The sequence below is a fragment of the Patagioenas fasciata genome, chromosome 2, assembly GCF_037038585.1.
Source record: "Patagioenas fasciata isolate bPatFas1 chromosome 2, bPatFas1.hap1, whole genome shotgun sequence".
NCBI classification, from domain to species: Eukaryota; Metazoa; Chordata; class Aves; order Columbiformes; family Columbidae; genus Patagioenas; species Patagioenas fasciata.
This window is the reverse complement of record NC_092521.1, coordinates 77513461-77541081: the sequence shown is the minus strand read 5'-3', so window position 1 is coordinate 77541081 and position 27621 is coordinate 77513461. Positions and strand designations below refer to the sequence as shown.

Sequence of the window (27621 nt, the reverse complement as noted above, 5' to 3'; positions counted from 1 at the left end):
AGCATGGTTTGGATTTTGGACACTGATACTCTTAGGGTAATGCTAAATTGTTCCTGCTCCTTTTTTGATGTTGTTGTTATAGCCGCAATGGTTAGGTGTTAGAATGTGTGTGAAGAAATAAAATAAGCACCTTCCTCTCTAAAGTGCTGCTCCCATTTTCCTAGGAAAATCAGAGTTTTGTGGAGTATTATTTGTTCTTTAGAAAACATGCATTGCTACCTGGCCAGATGGGAGCAGGACCTCAAAAGCTTTTTTCCTCCTGTTGTTGAAATACAGAAAGGTTTAAGAGCCTCTGAATGGAAACACTAGTTCTAGAAAAGGAGACAATTTTGATTTACAGGTCTCCAGAGACAGAGAATCTATCAAAGCTTGGAGAAAGGCACTGAAGCAAATGACTGTGTCTGACAAAGTAAGTCAATGACAGAGTCAGGGTTGGAATCCCTCAGGTCTGTCTACTGTTTTAATCTCCTGTCTACGTTTCTACAGTTTTGATCTATGAGAAAAGCATATCCACATCTGTAACAGCTGTTCTGCTGGTGAACAATATTTCACAATCTCCTGAAATCTTCCCTGTGAAGTGTGAACTCCTGAAGGCAGAAGCAAGCGTAAGCTGGTCTCTCAGGGAAGAGTTAACTTGGTGTATTTTCACAGCTGCAACATTAAACTACTGTAAGGCCCTTCTGTAGTAGGGGGCCAGAAAAATGGTATACATTGCAGGGAGAAAGAAGATAAATTAGGCAGCTTAAAGACATCTTGATAGCCTACCTAATTTACCTCTTACCTTGCAGAGGCAGTCCCTGTATATGCAAGTGCTAGTATAGGAATAGGTAAACAAGATTGTCAAGACTGTTTCAGCTCAACAGCCCCAAAAGACCTATGCTACTTTCTAACACACACACAAAAAATCCAAACCGAACAAAAAACAACACACACAAACCACTAAACAAAACAAGTGCTAAAAATAGCAGAATTAAAGATACCCTAATTTTCTTATGGTCTCCATCCCACAGTCTAGAGGAGAGATAACATTATGCCAGCCACAGCAGGATACCGCTACCTCAGGACACAGGCAAATTGTTTTCTTAAAAGCTCCCTCATTGGGAGCAAGGGAATTAAATATTTATAGATCAGCACCGATAGTGTGAAAGTTTATTTCATAAAGGTTTGTAAATTTCAATTTAAAAGACATTTGTGAATGAAATCAGTGTAACCTTGAGCAAATAAGTCTTATACCTTTGAATGTAATTGTGGGGTATTGGAGGTGGGAACCTGGAGCTGTAAATAGTACCACGTGGGCCAGTGTCATTAGATAATCTTTAGTTAATTGTATCATCTTAAAAATCTTTTCCTCTTAAGATGAAAATGTTCAAGAAATCTACAGATAGTTCAGCTCCAGACCATTGTTGTTACATTAAGGTAGTTCTCATCTTGCCTCTTCACAATCTCACTTCTTATGGTTTTTAGATTTTAAAATCTAAATCACTGGTAATAATAGAAAACCAGAAAAGTGATGCCTTACCAGAGAACACATAAAGGATACAAAGGCAGAGCTGCAGGAGGGTTTATTTGCCATTGTACAAGTCAGTTTTAGACCTTTGCTGTATAGGAGAGGTGATTTTTTGAAGTGCTGGATTAGCCCTGAGAGCTCAGGTTTATGGTTCTGTTAAAGACATGGGACATGCTGAGCATCTCCATGGCTGCTTAGCAGAGCTGGGCAGGAATCCTGTGCACCTGCCACAACACATCCTCCTCTGCACCTCATTAGCAGACACCAATACATTGTGAAACTGATGTAAAAAACACATTTATGACATATCTGTGTAAGCATTACTGCAAAGTTCTAGTTTAGGCCACGTGGAAATGTAAACCAAGGAAAATGTAAACCAAGAGCAGCATCCAGGTTTTCAGCAGGATCACCAAATGTTTGTACAGCTGTTTTGCATTCAGCTGTGCTAAATTTGAAACCTAGGGAAGATATAAGCTACATGTTTAAATAAAAATATGTATTGAAGTGCAGTCAGATGTTGTTGACTGCTCATGCATTGTACCCTTAAATATTTAAATGGCACATTGCCAGAATACAAAGTGTTGCCCGTTTTCATCAGGGAAATTGTTGATATGGTAAAGTGGGTCCAGGTATGGCAGATAGTATCCTAACATTGCGTATACTAACAGGTCACAGTATACCTGGATAAGTAGATCTGGAGTTCTCAAGTGAAAATCAGAAACTGTTGGGCCAAGTGTATCTTTCTAATGTTTACCAGCTCAAGTGCTGACAAGCTCTAAAATCAACCTTTCCCAAAGCTGAAGTGTCACTCTGTAGTGAAATGCTTCTTCCTTTTCCAGATCCCATTTGTACTATTTGTACAGTTTTTTTGCCTGCAAATGAATTTTAAAGTTGTGCGTGTATTTAAAAATTTAAGCAACCCAGCAACGAAAAGGTTATTGTGATCACTTTTTAATGTTACAAAGCCATTTGTCAAGCGTGCTGCTCTAACAACAACAGCTCTTCAGCAAGTGTTAAGAACTCCCTTAGAGGAATTAAAAAATGGTGAGGATTTGTGAGATTCAATAATTGCAGGTTTGGTGAGTTGTTTACATTTGTTTGGGTTGTGTGACACTGGATGCATCAGTATCTGTCAAATGGAGCACCCCACACAAGCTGCAGTTTTCAAGACAGAATAAACGTGAATGTAGATGGATTTCTTTGTTTCATTAGAACTTACACTTTTATTCATAGAAGATACATCTATGGTGCCTTTTCTCTGTCCTTACTTCCGGTGCCTCCAATTTGAGTCTAAACTATGTCAGATTATTTTGTTCCTAACTCTTCTAGCAGTCTGGGTTTGGTTTATCTTTCTTGAAAGGATAAAACAGAAGTACAGGGAGCTCCCTGCTGATGAGGGTTCATTGCTGCCCATTACTACATCTTGTGGTTATATGTTGTTCATATCAGCATGGGGCTGAAGATAGAGGTGATTAGTTGCTTGTAGTTGTGCACTTGTTTGGCCAAGTCCAACTAGAGAAGACAATATGGTGAAGGGTTTTGAGGTTTTTCTAAGGTGAGTGGAACAGAGATTGACATCTCTGTACTTTATTTCCTAAAATTGTGTGCTAAAGGTACCCAATATGTATTACATTTTCAAAGGAAATATACTAGTTCCTCCTGTTCTTAAACTGTAGCAGATCATTCAGACCGGGTTGATAATCTGCATATACGTAGGTGCTTGCATGTGGTGCAGTATGTTTGAAAAAGGGAAAATACTTTAAGGAAATACTTCAAATTTAACTCCCAATAAATTAAATGTAGTAAGTATGTGTTCACTGTTATTTGATCAACTCCCATAGAACCACCAAAAGAAAACGATAGAACAAGCTGTTAGATGGCTTCTTCCTTGTTATATCACAATCCCTGTTTGTGGATTATGTTTTAGTATTTTTTTATATTTTTTTACCAGTTAAATTTAACATCTTGTCTTTGCTCTTTTTTCAATGTACTAAGATCAAGTCCTTAGACTGCAGTATTGGTATATTCTCTTCCAAATATTTTTAATGGAAGTAAATTTTTCCCTTTAAATGTGGGAGGTAGCTCTTTCTTTGATCTTCTCTTGGCTCTTGATTAGTTGTCCTTGTGTTTGATCCTGAGCTGCATGTAGCTTGTTTTTTCCTAGTACTATCAAAAAACCATTCTCACAGCTCTCTTTTCAGAAATAAGGCAAAAGAGAAGTTCAGACTTTATTTACTGAATTTTGGGGGATGCAGGACAGGGAAGCAAACAGAAGGGTTTATCTCTGTAGGCCATAGTTTAGCAGAAAGTCTCATAGACTGGCATTAGCAATGCCACAGTGTATATGAGTTAGAAATGTAGGATACATTATCGTTAGTTCGGATTGTAATGTCTTCGCCTTTGAGCACCACTTTGTATTATGAAAAGCTCTCCCTCACCAGTCTGTCTGACATTATTGTGTACTAAGACAGGCAGGCGCATACAGACCAGTCTGGTTTAAACATACAGTTTTTTAATAAGTATATCTAAAAACTGTGCATTCTCTTTCTTTGATAAATGCTTAGTGGTAGTTCAGTCTTTGCCAAGCATATGGTTCTATATAGCAGACGTCTTCACAGCGCTGCCTTTGGGGAATGCTGCTGAGACGGGAATAGCTCTGGGTGTCAGTGCTTGCCTGTGCCAACTGCTTGATCAGATGTGAATGTTCTGCTCTAATAATGTAAATCAGAAAAAAGAACCCAAGCTCTCGTGAGATTCACTGTGACCAATGGATGGAGAGTAAACAGAGCCATCACACCTGCTTCTCCAACGCTGTGCAGAAGTGATTGGTATCCTTAGCTACCAACTGGAGACCTGTGCTTTTAAAACTTATTTTGTAGCCTTTCTAAAATCAGTGCACATATAGATGTAACAGGAATTTTGGTTTTGCTTTTCTGTGTGCCATCAACATTAGCAGTAGCAGAAGAAGAAAAATCAGGCATAATTCAGCAAATATTCAGATGCAGTACATACTCTATTTTCAGTAGCACGTTTAAGTGATGTCATGTAGCCAGTGCACTCAGCTGTGTTACTAACAATCTCTCTTAAAACAGCAGGAGCAGGAATTGGTTTCGATTCGATACTTGCTGTACCCAAGTCAGCCTGGATTTCTTGGTACTCCAGCTCAGTTTCAGAGTTGTTGTGTCTCATGTCCAGCTCCTTGATGATTCTCTTCAGTCATTCACAGATGAAACATAGCCTATTGTGATAGTCTAGGCACACGTACCGCCAACTTACATGTAACTCAGTGTTCCCCTTTGGGTCCTCTTCCACCCCTGGAACAGTAGATGGCTGTAATCCATGAAACATCTGCCTTAGTCACAACTTCAGGCTAAAACCTTCTGCAGAATTCAGTATGAGATCAATTCTACATTCCTGGAGACAGTTGCCATTAAAGAAAGAAGGTGGAACCCCTTGGCATGCTTTGGTCAGTCTCCTCAGATGAGAACACCTCTTAGGAACAGTGCGCTTATACAACCTGGTGAAATATTTGGAGTGCACAGCAGATGCGGCTTTCCAGCCAAAGCTGTGAAGTCCTTGCACAGCTGTGATTGTCTAGTGGAAAAACCCACACCACCACCAGAAGCCTTTAGCTGATCTGAGCCAGCTTAGTGTCGGTATTCCAAGGGGAGCACAGGCAGTAGCAGAAGATCTTGAATGTGCAGATACTAGCTTGCTCTTCATTTTTCGATCAACTGCACAGATACTTTGTTAGCAGTCTCAAAAATTGCATGCCATGCACCTCCTCAGATTTACTCCAGCCTTCTGGCTTGTTTCACCATCTGTGTGGATTGCCTCCCTCAGATTTTTGAAGTATGGGGATGTTAATAAAGGACACAGGGTTAGCTAGTGTTTATTTAGGATATTCACTACAGCTTAATTCTACTTTATAGTTTTACTAGGGATTGGATCCTAGTGTGTTGCCAATTTCACAGAAATGAAGGTAGATGCGGTTTTCATCATCCTTCTTCCTTTCTTTATTATGACCCTTATCCTCATCAGGTACTGACCCTCCTACTGCTTTTTGTTGGCAGGCAATAAAAAATATTTTGCTATCTAATTTCAATTACCTTTCCAGGATGCAACCCATTTTATTCAAGCTCTTGAATTCTACAGCATACCTTCATTCTCTAGTAGTCTGGGACTTTTTTATTACTTTTTTTTTGCTTGGTTCTCTATTTTAATATGTATTTTTTGTCCTATAGGTAAGCTTGAAGCCGTGGCCAGAGAGTTCCCCCACATCTATGCAAAATGTTCCAGACAGTTTTGTGCCTTTGTCATCAAGAAATTCTAGCCCTCTTCCCTTCTCAAGATCTCTGCCAGTTGACTTCGTTGAGTAGCCTTCCTATCTTTTCATAATTAAGCCAAATTAAAAAAAAAACCCAAACAAACAAACAATATTTTAATTTTTCAAGGAGATGTTAATAGAGCCAAAAAACCCTCCAAACACCACTTTCTTTCTCTAGCTTACTTTCCCCCCTCGCCTCCCCTGCCACTTATAAAACACTTGTTTAAAACAAATGAAAAATTTATATCCCTGGAAACTAGTCCTTCATGCCCTGAAGGCTGCTAAAATTATCACGGTTATTCAAGAAGCCTTAACTGTTGACAGAAGTTTTTGTTTGTTTTATATAGCTACTGTATTTCATTTAGAAATTACTAAAAATATAATCTTAGAGACCATCTGCTTGAAATGGTAGTGCATACTGGGGCTAAATTTTAAACTTTGTTTTCCTGCTTTCTTCATTACCTCTCCTAAAACTGCTTACATGACAAACTCAGTACTCAGTTTCTTTTCTGAACTGATTTTCTACTTAAATGTCCAGTGTGCACACAACCATTTCCAACAAGTATTCACACGTCACTTCTTTGCTAACTTTTCTTTCGGGAGATAAAGGGGCAAAGCAGGGACAGCCTTATTTTTGTATGTAAATACCATGTAAAGACTGAAGGATCATCAGAGCAGCTAACTGTACCTTTGATGTAGGGACCATTTTCTTCTGGCCTGGATTCCAGGACAAGTGGAAGAAGAACCAGAGCTGGTTGTCCAAGTCCATGGTGTACTACTGCACACAATGGGCTTTTTGGTAATAATACGTATATTATGAAGCAGAAAATTCCATTAGAGAATTTGGTGATAGAAGTTCCAACACTTTGAAGTATAGTTATTTGGTGTAGAACAACTCATTTCAAATGTTCCCCCTTGTCTTGTCATACAAGCTGTTTTCTTCTGGTACTTTGTATTTTCCCCAAAATACCAACACCTACACTTGGTATCTAGGATTGAAAATTAGAATGAATTAGAAGTGAGGCTAGGATAATTAATTTGTCCTCAGTAAGGTTGGTGGCTTAAGGGTTTTAAAATTATATTTTTATTTTATTTAAAAATATTTTCTGGAATATGTCTTTGGTTGTCTGAGAGTCATGTATATCAGAGGTGGGTGTAATGTGTTTGAAGAACCTGTTAACGTGTCAGTGTGGTTAACTGTAAGAAAGCAAGTACAAGAGGAAGCTAACACAGCAAATAACATTGTTTCTATCAATTTATTGTTTGTTTATGGAATTGAACTACCCATTCTTAAGCAGAAATAACTGCTTAACCAAAGAATCACTTCCTTTACGTATGTTGATAGAGTCATAGTAAGCTGATATACACAGAAAATGTAGTGTTTGCCATCTTCAGCTGCCAAAGTTTCTAGCCTTCCCTGATACCGTTTAAAATGTTGTCGTGAGTTTTCAAATTATCAGTTCAATGTTAAGATCTTTCTGAACATATGCAAAAGGCCTCTTGTAAAAGCCTTCCAACAGTCTATATCATCTCAAGATTCATTGGAATAATCCATCTGCGATTTATTATTACATCTTCATGGTTTCTTAAACGCTTAATATGAAATTTAGTATTCACAAGTTAACATCTGTTTTGTCAGAAGAGAAATAGCTGATGAAATTCTGGGAGTGTTTTTTTTGCATCTCCTATTTATACTCTGGATCTTCATAAAGATACAGCTCTAATGACAACTCCCAATTTGGCAAACATCCCATATGAGGAGAGAAGAGACAATACGTCTGCTTTATAGTAATTCATTATTATTGTAAAATGAGCCTTATTTCAATGAAATGTCCTGGAGAACTGTTGAAGCGTGAGATGCCTGATTTTACTCGAGACAGACTGCAGAGCTGCTGTGACCATTACTCGAAAACAGGTGAATTCCCCCAGTGACATATGCTTGGCCTCACTGCAGCAGAATCCCTATAATTTGGGAAGGAAACTAATGATTAGGAACATTTTTTTCAAATATTATAGCTGGACTTTGTGACAGCTCTTTTGAATCAGTTTGGCAATGAACTCTCAGGTGGTCATGGTAACTGTAGCACAGAACCTACAAACTCTTTCACAGGTCTCCTTTTTCCCCTCATTTCCCTCTGTTACTTTGTGCGTGCAGCATTAGATGGAAGGTGGTGAAAATATTTGTACAGCACAAAAAATTGGCTCTTAGGGAAAAGGAATGTGAGAATTAAGTATCTCATGCAGAATAGCTGTGTGCATCTCTGGCTCTTGGGTCACAGAGTACAAAGCCATTTTCATGAATGATTTTACCACTGAACACGGAGGGGAAAAATTATCTGAAGTGACAGATTGATTTTAAGTTCAGTTCTGGAAGCTGCAGAATACCTGCTGGGACTTGTTTAACACAGTTGGACTGAGTTGTTTCACTTGATGCTAATGGTGTTTCATTTGATGCTAATTGTGTTTCATGCTTAGAAGGATTAAAGAAGAGTGCAAAGATCGAGTCTTTGTATTTGCCCGGCTGTTTTAGATTGAGTAGTGTGAATGAAGATTTAAAAGTAATCCGATGTATAAGTGCATGTTGCATAATTGTAAAATTACAGAATCACAGCAGGGCTGAGGATAGAAGAGACCTCCAGGAGTCATCTGGTCCAACCCCCCTGCTCAAGCAGGGTCACAATTGTTATAATAGCTTTACACTGAGCATGGACCCCATCTGGAAGAAAGAAATCAAAAGACAAAAAAGGTCATTGCTTTCTATATAAGATAGTGATTTACATCAAATAAAAGACTTTTAGCCAAACTGGCATTTCACAGCAAACCATTTGTAGTTGTGATTCTAGCCTCTGTATTTTAATTTTAATAGAGATAGTATAATGTTAGGAGCATGTATTGACTTTAATTTCTTGTATTAAGATTTCATATAGCCATTTTTATGTAGAAACTTTAGCAGTTAGAGATCTAATTCCATAAAGTTATTTACTCTAATTATACTTTATATAATCTTTTATTTTTTTTTCTTTATAGAGAAGTACAGTTTAAAATGAAAAATAGCTTCATATTTGATTTAATGTTTGTTTTGAAAATAATGGGAAAAAATTCAAGATTTTTCTTAGACACATCGATCTTCTTTGTTGGCCCAACTGTTGCCACATTTATCCACTAATAATAGAATTTTTGATGAATCTTTATTGTTTCTTTTCACACAGAGAGTTCGGATGGCGAGATCCAGAGCTTCCAGAAGTTATACAGATGTTGCAGCATCAGTTTCCCTCAGTACAGTCTAATGCTGCAGCCTACTTACAACACCTCTGTTTTGGAGACAATAAAATAAAAGCAGAGGTAAGAGTTATAAACCTTCCTTTCAGCAGTGATGCTGTCTCCCATTTATCATCACCGATTATTATATGTAGGTTAAAAAGTGTTACAAGAGAACTCATGTATATATAGTATGTCTAGACCCATTTTATACAAGCTTTCACTTCAGTTATTTGTTGCCATTAGAGAAAGTAAAAAATTCATAAAATATTATTGTCACTCATTTTTTTGTTTGGTTTTGAATATTTTGATTGATTTCATATCATTTGAACATTGTATCAATAGTTGTTCAACAAACAGCTAGTGGTAAAGTCTTGATCTCACTGAAGTGTATGGGCATTTCCTTAGGATTTTCAAAGAAAGAGGTTTGGGCACTAAATACTAACACAGAAGATGAAAATTGAGTAAAAGGGTTTTGAATCAAAGCCTGCTTTAATGTATAATTGTGTAAATAGAGTTTAATTTCACTGGGTTTTCAGCTTGAACTGTGATCGTTGGTCTATGATCTTGAAATTCAGTACACATTGTGTCTAAACTGTAATTCAAAGAGCAATACAGATTTTGTTCTGTACCTGTAGCTGATCGGTACTTCTTGCTTGCTTTTTCCCTGTGGTTAATGGGACCAGTTCAGCTTTTGGCACAAGTTGAAACAGAAGGCAGGCAGTTCTAAGGGATCTGAGAAACAGACAGCAGTCAATTAAAATTGAATGAGTGAAGCTGTTACCAGCCCCAGCTGCCTCCCCTGGACCTCTCAGAGATAACTGCTAATCAGGGACATGTGGTGTGCACATAAATCTGTGCCTGTACTGGCATCTTTTAGCCTGGCATGTAAAGGTAAACTGAGATCAAGATCTGCTATTGCTTATTTGTCAGAACTGTGCAGTGTGGCTGGCTTGTTAGTGCTTCATTGTCCTCACCCTCAGCACATAGTGCTCTGTGAGTCTATCCAGCTATAGCAGCTCTCCCTCTGGGATTTTTCATGCTGAGGAAATTCCTGAGTGAACAAGTATGTGGTCTCCTGGCACCGGCAGAGCTGCACTGGTAGCGTACATCACCACAAACATCTTAGAAATATTAGTTTAAAAAATATTTACATGTATTTTAAAATGAAGAATGTTTCTGCACTAAAAAAGCGGACTCTCTTACAGGTATTCCTGAAAGTTTTAACTGCACACTCTCCTAATACTCTTTTCTCATCCTTATTCGCAAATTAGTTTTCCATTAAAAGAATTGATTCATCTCTGAGAAAGGTAGTTCAATGATTAGAGCAATTTATTCGTTGTACATTTTGTCCCTCTTCGTGTCAGCCATAGATCGAGAGCCCTTAGGTAGCTATCACATTTGAAAGAAGATGGTTTGATTTCCGTTGCTAACCATTTAGGGAAAAAGAAGATTGATTGTTGTTGATCTAGCCCATCCCACTAGGACATCAGCCTTTGTATGCTTCAGGCTCATGAGCTGAAAACAGGAAGGTAAGTATATAAAACAAAGCACTAGGCAGCTCTCTGAGCCTCTCTGAAAAAGGATAACAGATAAAACTAGGATTTCCTCATTAATTTGTTGCTATTCAGGGTTTTGATATAACTTCACTCCAGAATATGTAAAGTACCTCTAGAAATAAGCCAAAATGCATGTCCTTTTTTTAAACAGTCCACCTGAGAATATACTTTCAAACTTCTGGTACTGTGGATTTTTCTAAGAAAAAATTAGATGTACTGTATGCTTTGCCAATGCTTTGTGAAGCTTTTTAGGCTAAAGCGTCCAATGCTAGCAAACGATTTTATCTCTATCTGTATCTATCTATATACCAACCTATAGCATTTAATGATAAGTCCTGTTGTGTTTAAGCCATGATTCAGCCGAGCACTTAAACAGCTTCTGTGGTTTTAGAATCAGGATCTACCCAAAGGGCTCAGTACTGTGCTTAGGGTCTGCTTGAGCTCTCCACTGAGTAAGAATTTCTTGAGGAACATTTTCTGTGAGGAGTTCAACATCCTGTTGATATCACAGCAGATATCCCAGATTCTTACTAGGCTTATGCCCAGCTGGAGGAACTTGTTAAATCTACCCGGAACAACTCACGTACTCACTGTTAAGGATGTGTCTAAAGAAAGAAAACTGCCTTGGTGGTCTTTCAAACCCCAGGGAAAGCACAAACATAGGGACATGTAATTTAAGAAAACAGCTGATATTTTGTAGGCCTGACAGGCACTGAGGAAAAAGCAAATTGAATTCACTAAATAATTTGTTAAGTGTTAATGTGTAACATGCACTTGAACATGCACACACACACAAAATTAATACTATCATGCAACAATTTCGTTTACTTACTGGTTGTATTGAATTTGAAATGTAATGCAGTTGTTAAAGTTCCAACTCTGGAGTTATCTGACAGAAGATAAAGGAATATTCGTTTACCTTTATCACTAATGAGCATCAAATTGTCACACTGCAATTAATGCCTATTTTATTCAGAGTGTCTGGAAATAACTGTCCTGAAATACTTTTTTTATTATTTTAAGTACAATTTATACTGAATTGCCCACCAAAAAGGTGAGTCATGATCTGTCCTCTGAAGCTGACCATTCCTTCAGTCATCTAGTTTTGGTTTTTTATAGCGGTAAACTTCTCCTGCTCTCATAAGAGATTAGTGGAATTTGTCTTACCAAGTACATGAGGAGAAAATTTATGCAAAGGCCTTCATATTCAATCAGAGTAGAACAATGTCAACTAAAATATAGATAGAAATACAAAATAGTAGCTATGACTATATGCATTTCTTAGATTCCTAACATTTTTTTTTGTTGTTTTACCATTATGTTTTTCTCTTCTGAAATATTTTAATTTCTCTGGCTGAATTGTGGAACACTATCCCTTGCTTCCTGTTTCTCCCAAGAAAAGGAAGTGGAAATACTCTATAGAAGACAATTGTGAAAAATAAATTAATTCAAAAACATTTCAATTATGGCTAGGGAAATGAGAGGTCTTTTTCCCTTCATGACTATGTTCTTTATGGTACATGTTATTTCTAAAACACATGTTGATCACAGTCATACATCTGAATTTGATGACATCACTCTAAATGTAGTTTTATTGCTACATAAGCATAAACACCCGGCTCAGTCATACATGTAGGAATTCTCTCAGACCAAGGAGATCTGGAAATGCCTTTCTCTAACTTAAAGGTCTTTCAAACAAAGATGTTAACTGCTTATGTGAAGATGCTCCAGGCTGGCTAGTGAGGTATCAGAAGTCATTTACTTCTTCACCAAGAAACTTCTGGAGTGAATTAGATTTTATAATTCTGGTAGAATTTTTAGTTTTTCCCTTCCAGCCCCAAACATACCAGTTCAGCTATATGTAAACACGATAAACACTGACCATAGATAAATATGGTGGGTTTGTTTCTGGAAGATGCTGCTGTTTCTGTGCTACTCAAAACTGTTCAGTGCTAGTCTTTACGCAAAAGTATGATTTTGACTGCTGCTCTTACCTGAAAGTTTTCCACAAGTTCTACTTCTGAGTTTCCTTAAGTGTTGCTGACTGCAAGACAGGCACTACATCTGCTGTCAGTAGCACTTCTGATTCTCTGCCCTTATTTCCTGTGCTTGATGCTTAGGTGATGCAACAGATATTGGAATGGAGTTGAAGAAATTGGATAATTTTTGTTCATGTCTAATAGTTAAATTTTTCATCTCTTGTTTAACAGTGATCGGTACAAGCTGAAGATCTCACATACATAAAAGGGGATATAAAGAGGCAGAAGGCTAAAGGTTGTAAAGATTATCAGTAGCCCATTACAGTTAGGCATAATAATTCTGAAATTCAGTTTTGTGATTAATTATGTAGGCTAGTCTTCAGGGAAGAATGCAAATAAAAGGCAGAAGGAAAGAAGGCAAGAAGTTTTGATCAGGTGTTCAGAGGCAAATGAAAAGTTGATCAGGCAGAAGAGTGCAAGAAGTCCTTTCAGGTGACATTTTCTCCTTAGGAGAGGGCTCTTACACCAACAATGGTGAGATTGTGAGCACAGCCAGAGCAGCTGGTCCTCGATGCCAAGACGGAACAGTCAGAGGATATAGAAAAAGTAGCAGCATTTTAAGGTAGTCAGCAGAGAACATTTCTTTAAAAGAGCACATTCTGTTAAACACAGGATTCATTCTTCCTATAATGACAACTTACTCCTTTGTATGAGGTCACCGTATAAAAGGATTGAGTTGTGCAGTTTCACACGCCAACACCATTTTACTCTCATAGAAAATGGCAGCCTGCCATCAGCTGCAAAGATGTAACAGGTCACTCAGGGTTTTTGGCACCAATAACTCCTTTCTGCAAGCTAAGAAATTAATTTTTGCCATTAAAGCCACAGTACTTGAGGTTCTCATTGCAGCAGAATTGTGCAAAGATGCCAAACAAAAGACCAGTAACTGCTGAACTGTCCTGACTGAAGCCTTTGCTTGCCTCCTTGATAAATGTCATTGGATTGGACAGTTTCTACATTGTCTTGGGGAGCATTCCCATATACTCCCTTCAGAAGAAAAGTATCAGTCCAGATGTCATTGCATGGAGTTCTCAAACGTGAGTGATTGCACGGTGAAAGCATTTATTTTCCCAACTTGCTCAGAACTATCATTCAGATTTGTTTGGTCATTAAACTTAAGGCATTTCTGTATCTTCTTCTGTGGGTTCTTCAGAGTGTACCCAGAACCTTTTCAACAAGGTACTGCCACTCTTTCACATTTCAGGCAGCATGCACAGACTATATTAATTTCTCGTTTATCTTCATTATAATTCACATAATTGCTGTGAATTGTAGTAATTTTGATGTCATCCATAGCACTGCTGGATCTGTGATAGTCAAAGATACATACACGCCTGTTTCTAGCATGGCTTTCTCCCAAGGAATACTTACATTTAGTACAGTGTGATGGAGAAACAGCCCATGATGTTGCTTTTAGACCTGCTGGCTAATGCTGACAGAATTCTTCATAACATTTGAAGGATCCAGAAGCAGGGTTGGAAGTGCTCTTATCATCCTTGAAGGGTATCTTGATTTTGTTTCTACAGTGTTCTGCAAGATTCCTCTCTGTTTCTGTAAACGGTCCCAGAGAAAACAGAATCTCTTTCTTCTCCTACGTGATTGCGGAAAAATCATAGTTTTGCATCCGCCTTCCCATAGCCTTCCTCTTTTCTCTTTCTTTTTCCTCGAAAATCTCTTCAGTTAAAAAGACTGGAATTTGACTTGTCCAGTGGTGATGCTGTCCATTTTCCATTAGAGACCTTATGTAAACTCCTTTTATCTCTGCCTGCAAGATGATGTAGACAAGGTATTTAAATGAGAGAAGTGTCTCATAGGTGATACTGAAGAGTAATGTAAAAATTGCAGAGAGAATCTAAAACACTTGTTGAGAGTGCATTTTAGTGCAGGCAATAATTGCATACTTTTAGATAAAGTGTACTGTTCAGTTATAAACATTTTATCAGTACTTTGGTAACCATAATTTTGATATGTTAAACATCTGTATGGATAAAATTTCACAGTTTGAGTAATTTCCCTACATGGCTTTGCAAGGAATTTGCTATTTTAATACTGGTTGTTTATATGAAGGGGCTCTTGCCTGCATCAGATTCCAAAAATAAGCAATGATATGTTCATGCTTTTGCTTACCTGTGTTATATTACTGCATGCAAGATCACTTGGATCAATGTCCCCAGCATCCTGGGCAGTCTTATTCACTTCCGTCAAACAGTCCCTTTTAAATACAATCTCTTCTACCAGTTTTTCCCGTAGTTAAGAATTCATCACTCCAATATACTATGGTTTGTCTCACCTTCTTCCTAGAGAAGACTTTTTGAAACCAACCTTTGTTTTCTGCTCTTACTGCTTAAAAAAGAAACAATCAGCCCCATTAGATCCCATCTTCAGACCTATGTAACCTCTTGTAATCTCTCTGCTCCCTTCCATTTTAGTTATTCCAGCAGTCAGTGGCTTGAGATGTATTTCTGTGTTAAGGAAGGCAGATTTAAACAGTCTGTTTCTCCTGAGTAAAACAATGATTCCTGCACTTCTCTATTGATAGGTGCAAGAGAGTATATTTGACAGCGTTTCAGTAACTACAGCACTAGCTTGTAGTGTCTAACAACTCTGCTTTAGAGGTCCCTTTATGCTGTTTCTGTGATACCCTCTCTCCTCATTTAGTCTGAATTGTGTGAAGCAAAGAAGCACCAACTCATGGCCTGTAATACAATCCTGTGACTGAACATTTTCTCTGCTTAATACTAAGTAAAACAGATGAGACAGAAATGGCTGCATTGGTATTAACACAATAATCTGTGTTAACGCTCTTGTAAAGACCACTTACACTCTTAATAGTCTTAAAACTTTATTATTTAGAATATTCAGAGTAAAAAACCACACTTCCATTCACTAATCTCTCCCAACATAGAGCCCAATGCTGTTACTAAATAATATTTATCAGAATATTTCAATCAGTTTTCTTGCTAATAAATTGTCTTTAATTCACTCATAAATTCTGGAAACATGGCTAACTAGAAAATGGTACACCTTATTATGCCTTTTCACTTTGTTTTAGACCTTTTAACTTTCACCTTTTTTCTTTTTTCTTGTTTTAAAAAAAAGCATAAAAGCCCATCTTCTATCAGGGAATTAAATCTTAACCTGATCATATTGCCTTCAAAAGCATTTCTGAGTGCACCTCTCCATTGTTTCACCGTCTAATTTGTGCACTATCGTTTTATGACATTTATCTCTTCTGACGATAGAGCGCACATCTTTTTTTTTGGGCACAGTCTTTACATTTATTAAGACTGAGTATTAATGCATGTCATTGAGTGCAATGCTGTGTCCCCACAATCTGTGCTTTCTGTAGTATTCTGGTATTTTACACTTTGAGGTCCCTCTGGGGTCATTTAACCATGGTTGTTCTTGATTTCATTGTCAGAATACCTTGCCTGAATTATAATAATGATTTACTATGCACCTGGCGCATATTTTACTTGATGTAAGATTAGGAAAATATTACAATTGTTAAATAAATGAATTAATGACAAACCCCACTGGGATAACATTCAGTTATAAGCAGAAATTGACGAGTTGGGGTGTTAACTGAAGACTGCACAGCAAACTAGTGACAGATTGCAAGGGCCACTGTATTTTACTCCTCTGCTCTGCTAAGGATCTTGATTAATGCTTTGGGTTTATTGCATTCACATTTCGAAATTGTTTCTTTTGAAAAATAGCCTCAAGTAGAAATAAAGTATCAGCCCAATAAAGTGGCAATGTATCAGTTCTGTAGAGTGATATCATTTCAGAAATAAATAAACAAGAGTATATGATTTCATAAGTATAATTGAACATCTAGTTGTGGTTATTTTTTTCTGAGTTAATGCCAGATAAGTAAAAATTAGACTTTTTGCTTCCCGCCTTCCTGTTGTTTTCAGTCATTTTCTAACATTCTCATCTCACAAAGAGACTGAATCAACTAAATTTACAGTGACTGAAAACAGTATTATTTTGCAAAATAGTGGGGTTAATATTGAGAATATCTGTCTCTGTTTTTACCACACACACTGCTTTACAACACTGCTTTTGTGTTTCTCTTCCCCCTAGTTATTCCCTCTTCAGGGATTAGCCAAATGGACAAAGTTTTGCACATTCTTCTCACAAGTTCCTCTTTAAGATACATTTTTTTCTATGGTGCTAATGGATAATCAGCAATGATTATTTAGAACCAAAGCAAGCCAAAATCAGGCTTTTAATTATGAACAACATCTTTGGGATACTGAGCCTGACCCCTCTTTTACTACTGTTTAGGGGCTTGGCTCTTGTCTTCTTGTGGGCTGAAGGGAGTGAGTGAGGCCTTAAACAAAACCTGTCTGCATCTCCTATTTATCTGGGTTTCACATTTGCTCCTACAGCATCTTCCTTGCAGGAAATGAGAATAGTGGCTGAAGGTTTTATCTTTTTCAGCTTTGAGCAGCCAGAGTTTGCCTCTGAATGGGTAACCACACAGAAGAGAATTTTAGATTATAAATTCAATTAGCCAGAAAATTCAGATGTGAGCATCTGTTGATAATGTTTTTCATGCAGTTAGGAGAGGAAAAAAAATCAGAATTATGTCCGCAAGATTGATGCCTTTGTACAACTTTCTGTGGCACGCAGCAGATGCAGTAAGAATGTTGCACTGTCGTGAATCTCTCTTCACTGATCTGAGGGAAAAAATGGCCCCGTTGTATTAAAACATTTGTAAAAGCTTTGCATTTTGCATTTGAAAATATTAGGTGGTAGGGAAGGAAAGGTAATCCACACTGAAAGACAGTGTCATTTGACGTAAGTAATATGATGTTCCCACATTTTGAATGGGCAATAAATATATTTGCAACTTTTTCAAGCAATATAACATTCTAGTATATATGCCATGGATTTCTTCCTATTCATAACTCTTCTGCCAATTGCTTCTGTGATTTATTAAGCTGACTTATGAATGCTGAGGATTAGTCTCCTATTGTAGAGCATATCTTTTTATTACTGTTCTTGTCACCCAGGAAGCCACAGTAAGACTTTGCACACTATACATAGAAATAAAATAACCTAGATTGATATCAATATCTGTAATTTGATGCTTTCTCAACATATCTGTAGAAAAGCTGGCAGAAAAATTATTTCAATAAGGTGAACCATAGTCCTGATAAAAAGGCCATTCCAATGAAAGAGCCAAGGTAAAGACCATAAGCTGTGTTGAAAATACAAAGCCACAGCTGTTACTAAGCTACCAAGAGTGGTTGCAACAGAAGGCACAGGTTTGTAGAGGCAAAAGGACACCTAAGGCTCTAAAATCAAAATGCCTACCTGTCTATCCAGAAAAAATATTTGAAGTCATTTGCACCAGAGTGTCCTTAATGTAATCTCAGAGTCAATTTATAGCGATGCTGCTGAAGTCAGTCCTGCTCTTCTAGAATCTGCACTGGTATAATATCACGTAAGTAGGAAAAGAAAAACAAAACAAAACAAAACAATCATAAACCCAAGATATTAAAAACATGTCCATTTTGAAATTCTGAAGTTTTGTATATTTTTTACTGGTCATGGGCCAGATCCTTTCCTTCCCCTCATCCTGGAAAAGTACTACTTACTGATAAATGGCTGACATTTCTAAGGTTGGTGTCTTGTAGAGACCTTGGTCCAGGTAGATACAGCGATGTGTTATATCTGTGAGATATGGCTTGAAAGTTATCTGGAATATGACAAGGTTTATTAGTTTCACAAAGATATTTTATTTGTTCCTGCGTGCTCATCTGTATAAAAAGTAGGGATTGTAACACCCACTGTAACCATCAGTTAACATATATAAAGAAATAGTACATGCAAAATCATAAATTACACAATAGATCCGAATCAGGCCCTTATGCTTGAACTGTTGCTGCTACGGCAGTTGCTGAAGAACAGGTGGGGGTGTTGCCCACCAGCACCAGCAGGACTACTGGGTCTGGCTGGTGGCTTCACTCGACAGACTGTGGGCACATGGTTAACCAAGGAGGACCCCAAAGAAAGGGACACACTCTTTACTCCACACACACAAGTATTATGGGGTTCAGGATGAGGTCTGTTTGGATTTTGTTTTTGTTTTTTTCTTTTTTCTTTTCACTATTCTCATGTCCAGGATCAAGTGAAAAATTGCTGCAACTCAAGTTTGCAGTGCAGTGGCACTACTTTTGATGGTATTTTGGTGACTTTTATTTTGCTTGATCGTCATTTCTATATGCTTTTTCTGTATTCTGCTGGTTGAAAAAGTGAGGTCTTGAGTTATGTTGGGCAGCTTTTGGAAAGTGTCATTTGAGGCTTTTTGGCAGTTCAGTAAGCAAATGGAAGGTTAAGAGTAAGCAAAACAATAGAGAAGATAACAGAGAACATTGCTGGGGCCTCCTGGAAGTCTGTGTTACATGTGGCCTGGGTGAAGTGCAGGAGTACAGGATATAGGATATGCTCAAAGACTATAGGAGATTTAGGAAAAAAAAAAAAAAAAACAGAAGAAAGTTGTGGATTTTGAAAGCAAAGAGAACCTGAGCTAGACAAATGGGAAAAAGAAGTTCAAACCAATACAATTATATATATGTATACACACACACTTATTATAATACTTACATATGTATACATATATATATATATGTATAATTTTGCATATTGAACTGTGGGCACTACAAAGTGCATTAGATATGAGGCAGGTTTACTTGTGCTGAGTTTTGCTACATTTATAATACGTTCATGGGGAGATGGAGGAAAGATTCTGCACTGCGGCTTTGCACTGAAACTCTTAAATTACAACTCATAGCCAAAGCTGTGCCACAGCCTGCCTTTCTGACCGTAGGCAAATAATTTAATTTTATGTGCCTGAGTTTCTGTTAGCAAAATTTCCTGCCAAAGAGGGATGTTGTGAGGATGCATTCATTAGCTTTTGAGGCAGGAACTGGCCCTCCAAATATTTTACCTTTAAACAGAACATTCTCATGTGAATAAGAGATTCTTTGGAGGATAATACATCAGTTATAAGGAAAGAATACCTACTGTTTCAAGAGAATGTTATGGGAGCAGAGGTCATCAGGGGGCAGTATGATGCTTGATGTAATAAATTGTAAATGTGTTTTTAATCTGAGAAGTGGTGTGTTGTTTAGTCTGTGAGGCAAACTGAGATACCTACCACAAGCATAGAAAAAAGGATCTTTTTGAATTTCCAGGTAGAGCTGAAAATCAGATAGAGTTGTTCTGTTGTTTGGACTTAACTGACTGAAAGAATATAAAAAAAAGGACTTTTCTGTGGTCTTATTGGTGACCACCTTGTTTCAAGACTGCATTTGTGTTCACATCGAGTAAATCCGAATAATAACATGCTTAACTGAATACGATTGACTACAGCTTCAGAAATTTTCCTCTAACACTAAATTATTAAGTCCTCTGTTAGAATATTTGAAGTACTGACTAACTGCATTCATCAAAAAAAATTACTTTCTCTTTACATGAAAAAATGTTGAATTTTCTGCATTTTGTTTAACTTCACTAGGACTCTGGTTATAGGAATACCAGGATGTTCTTAGGCAAAGTAAATATGTTGATTTTTCTTCGCCAATAATAAATGTAATACTTCATTCTCAAATAGATGCTTAATTCTTTTTAAATACCTGAAAGTAAATGATCCAAACACTTGACTTTGATTGTCACTTTTCATTTAACTTCAGACAGTACTAGAGGAGTGCTTGAGTAATGCCCAATGTCTTTGCATCCTAAATTAATATTACCACTGCATTATTTACAAAATGAACACTGCTGTGCCTTCTTTAGTATTTCACCTTTTTGACTGTTGTGAAAAGCAAAACGTCCAAATTAAAATCAAGTAATTCTAATACCTTAGAAAGTCTTCTGCTTGTGGCTATTTTTTCCTAGTTTGTGTGTGTTCCTTGGTGTTAGTTTATACCCCCAGTGATTCAAAACCTGAGAAGCTTTGTTAATGCAGGTCAATTCCAATCTGTTCATTTGAGGAGATATTGCTTTTAATAATGGGATTGAAAATTGCTTTTCTGATACCTTCACAGGCAGGCAAGCACATTAGGTCAGCGCTACGCCTGTGGTTAGGAGTGCTATTTGGATGATCCCACTGATGCTTAATGTTTAGATTCAGAATAGAATGTTTGCATTGGCCTACAAATTTAATGGTTTTTAAGAGTATTAAGGTAAACTGCTTTACTTGTGTAGGTAACTTATGCCTAGCCAGAGATCTTTTTGGTAAAAAATAAAATCATGCTAAAACCTTGATTTATAATAGACATGTCCTTCCTACCAAGCGTGAAAAACAAAATGTGTCACAGTCCAGAATACATTAAGGTTTACTGACTGAGAAAGCAGCACATTTATTCATACCTTTTCAGGGTAATTTTAGAACATGATTTTGAGTCTCCTCCTGTTCAGAACTTGTATTCCAAGTCTCTGTCAACCCCACACATTGATCGCAGGATCTAAAGAAGTCACTTAAGAGACACAGGGAAAAACAAATCTATACTTGATAACAGAAATAGAATATCCACTCCCAGAAGAAAACCTGAGCATTGACTCCATGCTGTGTGTCCTCATGTGTTGCACAACCATTCCTCCAAACACCTATCCGATTTCTATGGACACAGAACAAAGAACCCTTTCCTCCTCATGCATGGCATTTCAGCACACAGGGAACAATCCTTATTTAACTTAAAGCAGAACATTGTACACATACCAGTGGTTGAATTTATTTAAATTATGCCTACTCACAGTGTCATGATGCCTTTGTGTCTATTCTAACAAGTGGTTAATGATAGTTCTACGAAACCATCCTTAAATGGGACCTAGATCCAAACTCTGATTTAGATTCCTTAAACAAATTAGACTTTGGAGTTAATGCAGCAATTTGCATAACATTCCACTTCATTTTAAACTAAAATTGCTCGGTACTTTTTTAAACTTGTAGCAAATTACTTTGCTAATGAGACTAAATTACCCTATGATGTTACAGGTAAATTCGTCTGTAATAAATCTAATGTGTGCTCGCAATGTACGGATTTTGTATTGTCTACCTGCCATTCCATAGGCACACCAGAAGAAAGAGTGGAGAGGAATTGAAGTTTGAACCAGTACATTTCTCTTAAAAGATATATTATGCTAAATACTATTCCCATATTCTGTTTTGATGGAGATTTATTTTCTTCTGTTCAAGAAGGAATTCCCTTTAGGAATCAGCCCTCTGAAACTAACTGGCAATGTTCACCTTCCAAACCATTCTCCAAAAAATACATGGGATCTTTTTTTTCCTCTTAGATGAAAATCATATTAGTGACGTAAACAAGGCAAAGGCAATGAACAGCAAGGTCTCATGGAGAGGATTTGAAATTGCAGGAAAAAAAATCTAGCAGTGTAATAATTTTATGAATACCGTGTCTAAAGGGTCAGTGCAGTCAAGTTGCTGTGGGGTCAGCAGCCTCTTGGACTTCCCAGGAGTGCCCTGGGCTGTGTGGGCACATCAGTTTGCTCTGACGTGGGGCCTGAGAGCAGCAGGGTGGCCGTGGTCAGAGTGTCTCAGAAACACCATACTGCCCGCCACTGCTTAAAAAGCTTTTGGCATTTGGTTCTGCTCACTTGTAGCTTCTCCTTCCCGTGCCCGTGCAATAGAATTGCTCAGAATCCATTTGCATCTGAAGTGATAAGTGCTTACTCTGCTAGTTAGAAAACCAGCATTTAAGAACATTAAAAGCAATTATTACTAAAAATTTCCAGAATCAGTCTTAAATTGAATTGTCCTTTCAATTTGGAGTTCATTGGATATGTACTGTCACCTTTGCTAGCCGTTATTTTTCAGTTCTGTTCCAGATGTAACAGAGTGGCATTAAGAATAATTCCATGTGTTTAAACTCTTGTATTTTGATGTATTGAAACATGCTTTCTTAATCATGGAAATGCCATGGAGTAAGTGGTGTGTTATGACAATTAAGCTGACAATTATTATCTATGATGCCTAAAAAGGCTTGATTGTTGTTGGATTTCCTTCACCTCCTTTGGAGGAAGAGTTGTTCAAAAGTAATTATTAAAAAATGCACAAAGTGAGCATTTAGCCATTAATTAATCTTCATATTAGGGCTGGGGAGCTGTTAATGGTGGCACATTTAATGTCTTACTGGGAAGAGGGGATTGTGTTATTTTGAAAACGCCCTTTATCACTTTGTCCGTCTCTTAACAATTTTTGTCACCTGTTCTTAAACCTCTTCTGTTTCCATTATATTTTACTTTATAAGGCAGGGTAGTCAAAGTTAAATGCAGACGAGGATGTTTCAGTTATACCTGCTGGCAAAATCTGAACAATATCTCAGATACCCACTTGCTGAGTATAAATAGAAGAGGAAGGGTGTTTTGGTTTTTATCACAGCAGTATTTTTAGGCTGTGTTGGAATACTTCATTATCTAACAATATTGGCCTAAACTGTTTAAAACTTGAAGCTTCATTTTTCTTCCTTTTTGTATATCTAGTTCTGATTTTTACAGCCTTCCAAGGGATGGAAGAGGCAATTTCCATTATGCAGCAATTGAAAGAGGATTTTGGTTCTGTTCTTTGCTGCTGGGAGGAACAGAATCATTTTTATTTCAAAATAGAGTACAAAACAGTAGTAATAGTCAAAACAGCTAGCATCTATTTGCTTTGACTTTGCTTTTGCAAAACCGTAAGCAACCGCCAGATTCCAGGGACAGTTTTCTGATACCTTGATACAAAGAAAGATCACTCACCCATACTTTTTTTTTTTTTTTTTTTTTACATTTGAGAAGTTATCTCTCCTTCTAAATGTGGCAAAATAATACTTTTGGTTCTAAGTCAAAGCATGAATTCTGCTCAGTCTGACAGTCCTAGTTATCCTCACTTTTTCAGCAAAGCTTCCCCATCCCTAGGGAAGCAAGCTAGTTGAGTTTTCACATCCAGTTGTTAGATTTTAAACATAGAGCCTGGAGTAACAGTGTGGCTTCCGTGCTGAATCGGTGACAGGTAGCATGTTTTGTCAATTAAGGTCGTGGACTGTAATGCTGTTACTGCTTATGTCTGACAATAATTCAGTTTCAAGCTGTGTAACAATTTGTGCAAGCTTTGGCATGCATTTGTCATGAAAAAAAAAATGTAGAAGGCTGCAATATTTCATACAATGCTTACACTTTAATGTTTTTTTTTGTTTGTTTGTTTTTTCCCCAAGAAGTCACATGTTCATAAATTGTCCTTCTGTCAGTTCTTTTTAGAGCACAGAAAGTATCCTTTGACCAGAGTAGTCTCAGAGTAAAGGTTATATTTAACCAGCGTAATACAAAGCAGAGAGAAGATACCAAAAGCTGTAGATCTAGCCATCTTTCCCAAAGGGAGCTAAATATTCCTTGGGAGAGGTCTCTGGATTTTTTTTTTTAATGGAGCTCTGTATTTGACCCACTGACTCCACCATATCCTTTGTATAAAAGTACTGCTTGAATGCTGTATGAACCACCACCTCCCATCCATGGGATTAGTGCTAATAGTCTTCAGAGTGACTGGGGCCAAATTCTAACTGCTGCCTGGAAATGGAGCAGGACATATTCTGGTGTTGCATCAGAAGGTGGGCACTTCTTTAGACTAGTTTAATAAGCCACCTGCTGATTTCTCTTTTTTCTGTGTCCTCCAGTAAACATGGTATAAGGCTGAACACGTAACCCAGTTAAAATTTCAAGCATAGTGTAGTATATACTAAAATATATCACACATCTACAAAATCAATACACTAAATGAATGAGAAATTAATCAGATACAGATCAGCTCAGAAATAAAAGCATCCCTATTCATTTTGTGGGGTGTATCTGTTAAAGAAGCCTAGGTCACACAACAGATGAACACAAACATGAGAACAGTGCCTCCACAGGCACTCCAGGCACACAAATCAATGCTCACGCAAACACAAACAATAATATATGGTACTTAATCTCCAGCTAATCAGGCTCAAAGCTTGCTGGCAAGTCTCATCTCACACACACACACACACAAAGAGGTCTCCCTGGTAGTTGGCTCAGACCTTTGGTCTGCTCAGTAGCAGATCCTCAGACCCTGGTCTCAGCAGTATCTATCCCCTAGAGCTACAGTGTCTCTGATAGCTCTTTCCCAGATCTCCTGTCCTGCTCATCAGCTACTCTGACTGAAGAGTAAACTTTATTAAATGATTTGGTGAACTCAATTGTGCAGTAGAGTTGAAGGTAATTCTTTTGACTTCAGAAGTGGCAACTCTGGGACAACTCTGTGCAAGAACATATTTGGTCTCGTTTATCATCTGATAACTTGGTACTATCCTGATCATTTGGTTGTAGCAGGCAAGCAGACTCTGGTGTATTCTATTTTCTTTTTCTCCTAGATGTAGCATTGCAGCAGCTACTGATGTGTCAATAAATATTACAATAAGAGATGTTCTCTTAGTATAAAATCAGGAGAGAGATGGAAGTATCTATCTAAAATCCTTTGGGGGACTGGGATTTGGTGTCCCATTGGTGAAAATTGCTGCTTATTCACCCATCCCAGTGTTCTTGGCAAAGGCATTTTTGCAGTAGCGCTGCTGTTGAACTCACTGGAGCAGCGACAACTTAGCACAGCTGAGATCTGCCCCAGGAGACTCACTAGGTCAAAATTGTCCTCCAGGCTGTGGATCTAACTCCATAAAGGACTTGAACAAACAATTTCATTTCCTTTGCCTCAGTTTCCTTGAATGTAAATAGATTCTGGTAATATCACACAGAATCACACGCTATCACAGAATGTTAGGGATTGGAAGGGTCCTTGAAAGATCATCTAGTCCAATCCCTCTGCCGGAGCAGGAACACCTAGATGAGGTTACACAGGAATGCGTCCAGGTGGGTTTTAAATGTCTCCAGAGTAGGAGACTCTACAACCTCCCTGGGCAGCCTGTTCCAGTGCTCTGTCACCCTCACTGAGAAGAAGTTTCTTCTCAAATTTAAGTGGAACCTTTTGTGTTCCAGTTTGTACAATCTCCCAATTTGTCAGGCACACTTCAACCTGATGGAGAATATAATATTAAACAGCTATATAGATATGTGATGGAAACACAAAGATGAGGTGAGACTTCTGGGGAATAATAGGCTGGTGAGAAAAACAAACAAACAAACAAAAAACAAAGTAAGAATGTAACCCAGAGCATCACAAACTGAGGTCTCAGTTGTGAAGAATTAGCTTCATCTCTGCCTTCCTGACACAGACACTTTGCCAAGTATCTAAGCCTGGAAATTCAAAGAAAGTTTGCAAAATAAGTCTTATCTTTCCCAGGTAAGAATAGGTTCTTTCTTCAGGAGAATTTAAGAAATTTTGTCAAGTTAGATAAAGTGCTATGTAACTTTTGTTTCATTTCTGTTGTATTATCCATACTTCTTTTTTTTTTTTTTTTTCTGACAGAAATGCATTTTAGATGAATATTTAACGTCCTTGCTTTTAAAAAAGTGTCTTTGAATCAATTCAGTCAGCTGCTGACTTCAGGTTCCTGGGAGAGGAGGAACTGCATGAGCTGAATACTGGTGTGCTGTCAGATACCATAACTGAAAAGGGATGGTGCAGCTCAGAAATATCAGCTGAATGTGGCAAAACCACACATTTTCCCTTAGAAATGAGCAGAAGACAGGAAAACCTGTTACCTGATAGTGTCCACGAGAGAAATTGCTGAGGAACGTGAGATGCCACTTGGAGAGAAACTGCTGAGGAATGTGAGATGCCACTTGTCTGTGTCCCACAGAGAGAGTGGGGAAAACAGCACAGGCACAGCATCCCTCTGCACAGAGGCAGAGCCCTTTGAGTCCTCAGATGTATTTGTAGGGCTCAGAATGATTTTTGCCACAAAGTTAATACTTCTTCTCATTAATAGTCTTTTTTTTTTAGCAGTGAAGCAATTAAAATATTCGTTCAGCATATTGTGCTTTAAAAATATCAGCAGGCATGTTTCTACTCTGTCGTTCCCGATATTACTCATCACAGCAGTACAACTTGTGTGTTTTTCAACTCTGTTCTTTCTTCTATCAGATCTTGTTTCTTATCAGAGGTTGAAGTGTAAAGCGCAGTGGTTGCTTCACCTTTTGTAGAACTGATGCAGATTTTTTTTTTTCCTACTCTGTTTCAGTAAATGTCATCTACTTTGTCATGTAGGTGGCTCTTCAGGTAATATGCTTGGTTTTGAAACCAAGGTATCATAGTAGGGGAGGCAAACATATTTTAACCTGAAGATTAAATGGTGATGGATTGCAAAAACCAAGCAAACAAACAAACCTCATCCCCCACTCTTCCAGATAAATTGTTCCTGGCTTGAAAAGTAGCAAATTATTTCATTGCAAGTCAACCTGTTCACATGTATAAAGCTTTGACTGTTGAGATGTATTGCAGTACCTTTTCTCTTTGATCTGTTTTTCTGGTTTCTAAACTAAAAGATGTCACGGTTTCTCTGAGCAGCAGTAGCATGGACTCTCAAAAAAAGATTAATGAATTTTTCTGCCTGCAGTTGATATATTTTACCAATGTCCATTCACATCTCTGCACTCTCCATGTAGTGCTGTCTGCTGTGGTCTACCAGGTGACCTGCATATTGCTCAGAACGTCAGACACTATATACTGATATAATGACTAACGGAAAATATGTTAGTTTACCTTTAAACACTATCATTTTGGTATTTAGCCCAAAGCTGTGTTTTAAGTCTATAGACATTGAAACATTTTAATTTAATACTGTAATGTCTCAGTATATACACTTTTTAACTACAAAACTCTATTACTGGGTCTTACTGTTACTACAAACCAGGAATATGCCAGATAAGCTGGTAGAAGAAAGAGACAACTTCTGTTATACCAGTGAGTAATTCTGTATAACTCAATTTTAGAACCTCAAAGGCTGA

General features: G+C 37.6%; 1 protein-coding gene across 18 annotated transcripts in view; it reads left to right on the top strand.

Annotated features, from left to right (window-relative positions):
• CTNND2 (catenin delta 2) overlaps positions 1 to 27621 on the top strand; it is a 650551-nt gene that overhangs the window by 464283 nt on the left and 158647 nt on the right. For all 18 annotated transcript variants that reach the window (XM_071804478.1, XM_071804466.1, XM_071804465.1 and 15 more), the window contains one exon: positions 9044 to 9176. In XM_071804478.1, coding sequence (XP_071660579.1) covers positions 9044 to 9176 — 133 coding nt within the window. The remainder of the gene's footprint in view (positions 1 to 9043; positions 9177 to 27621) is intronic.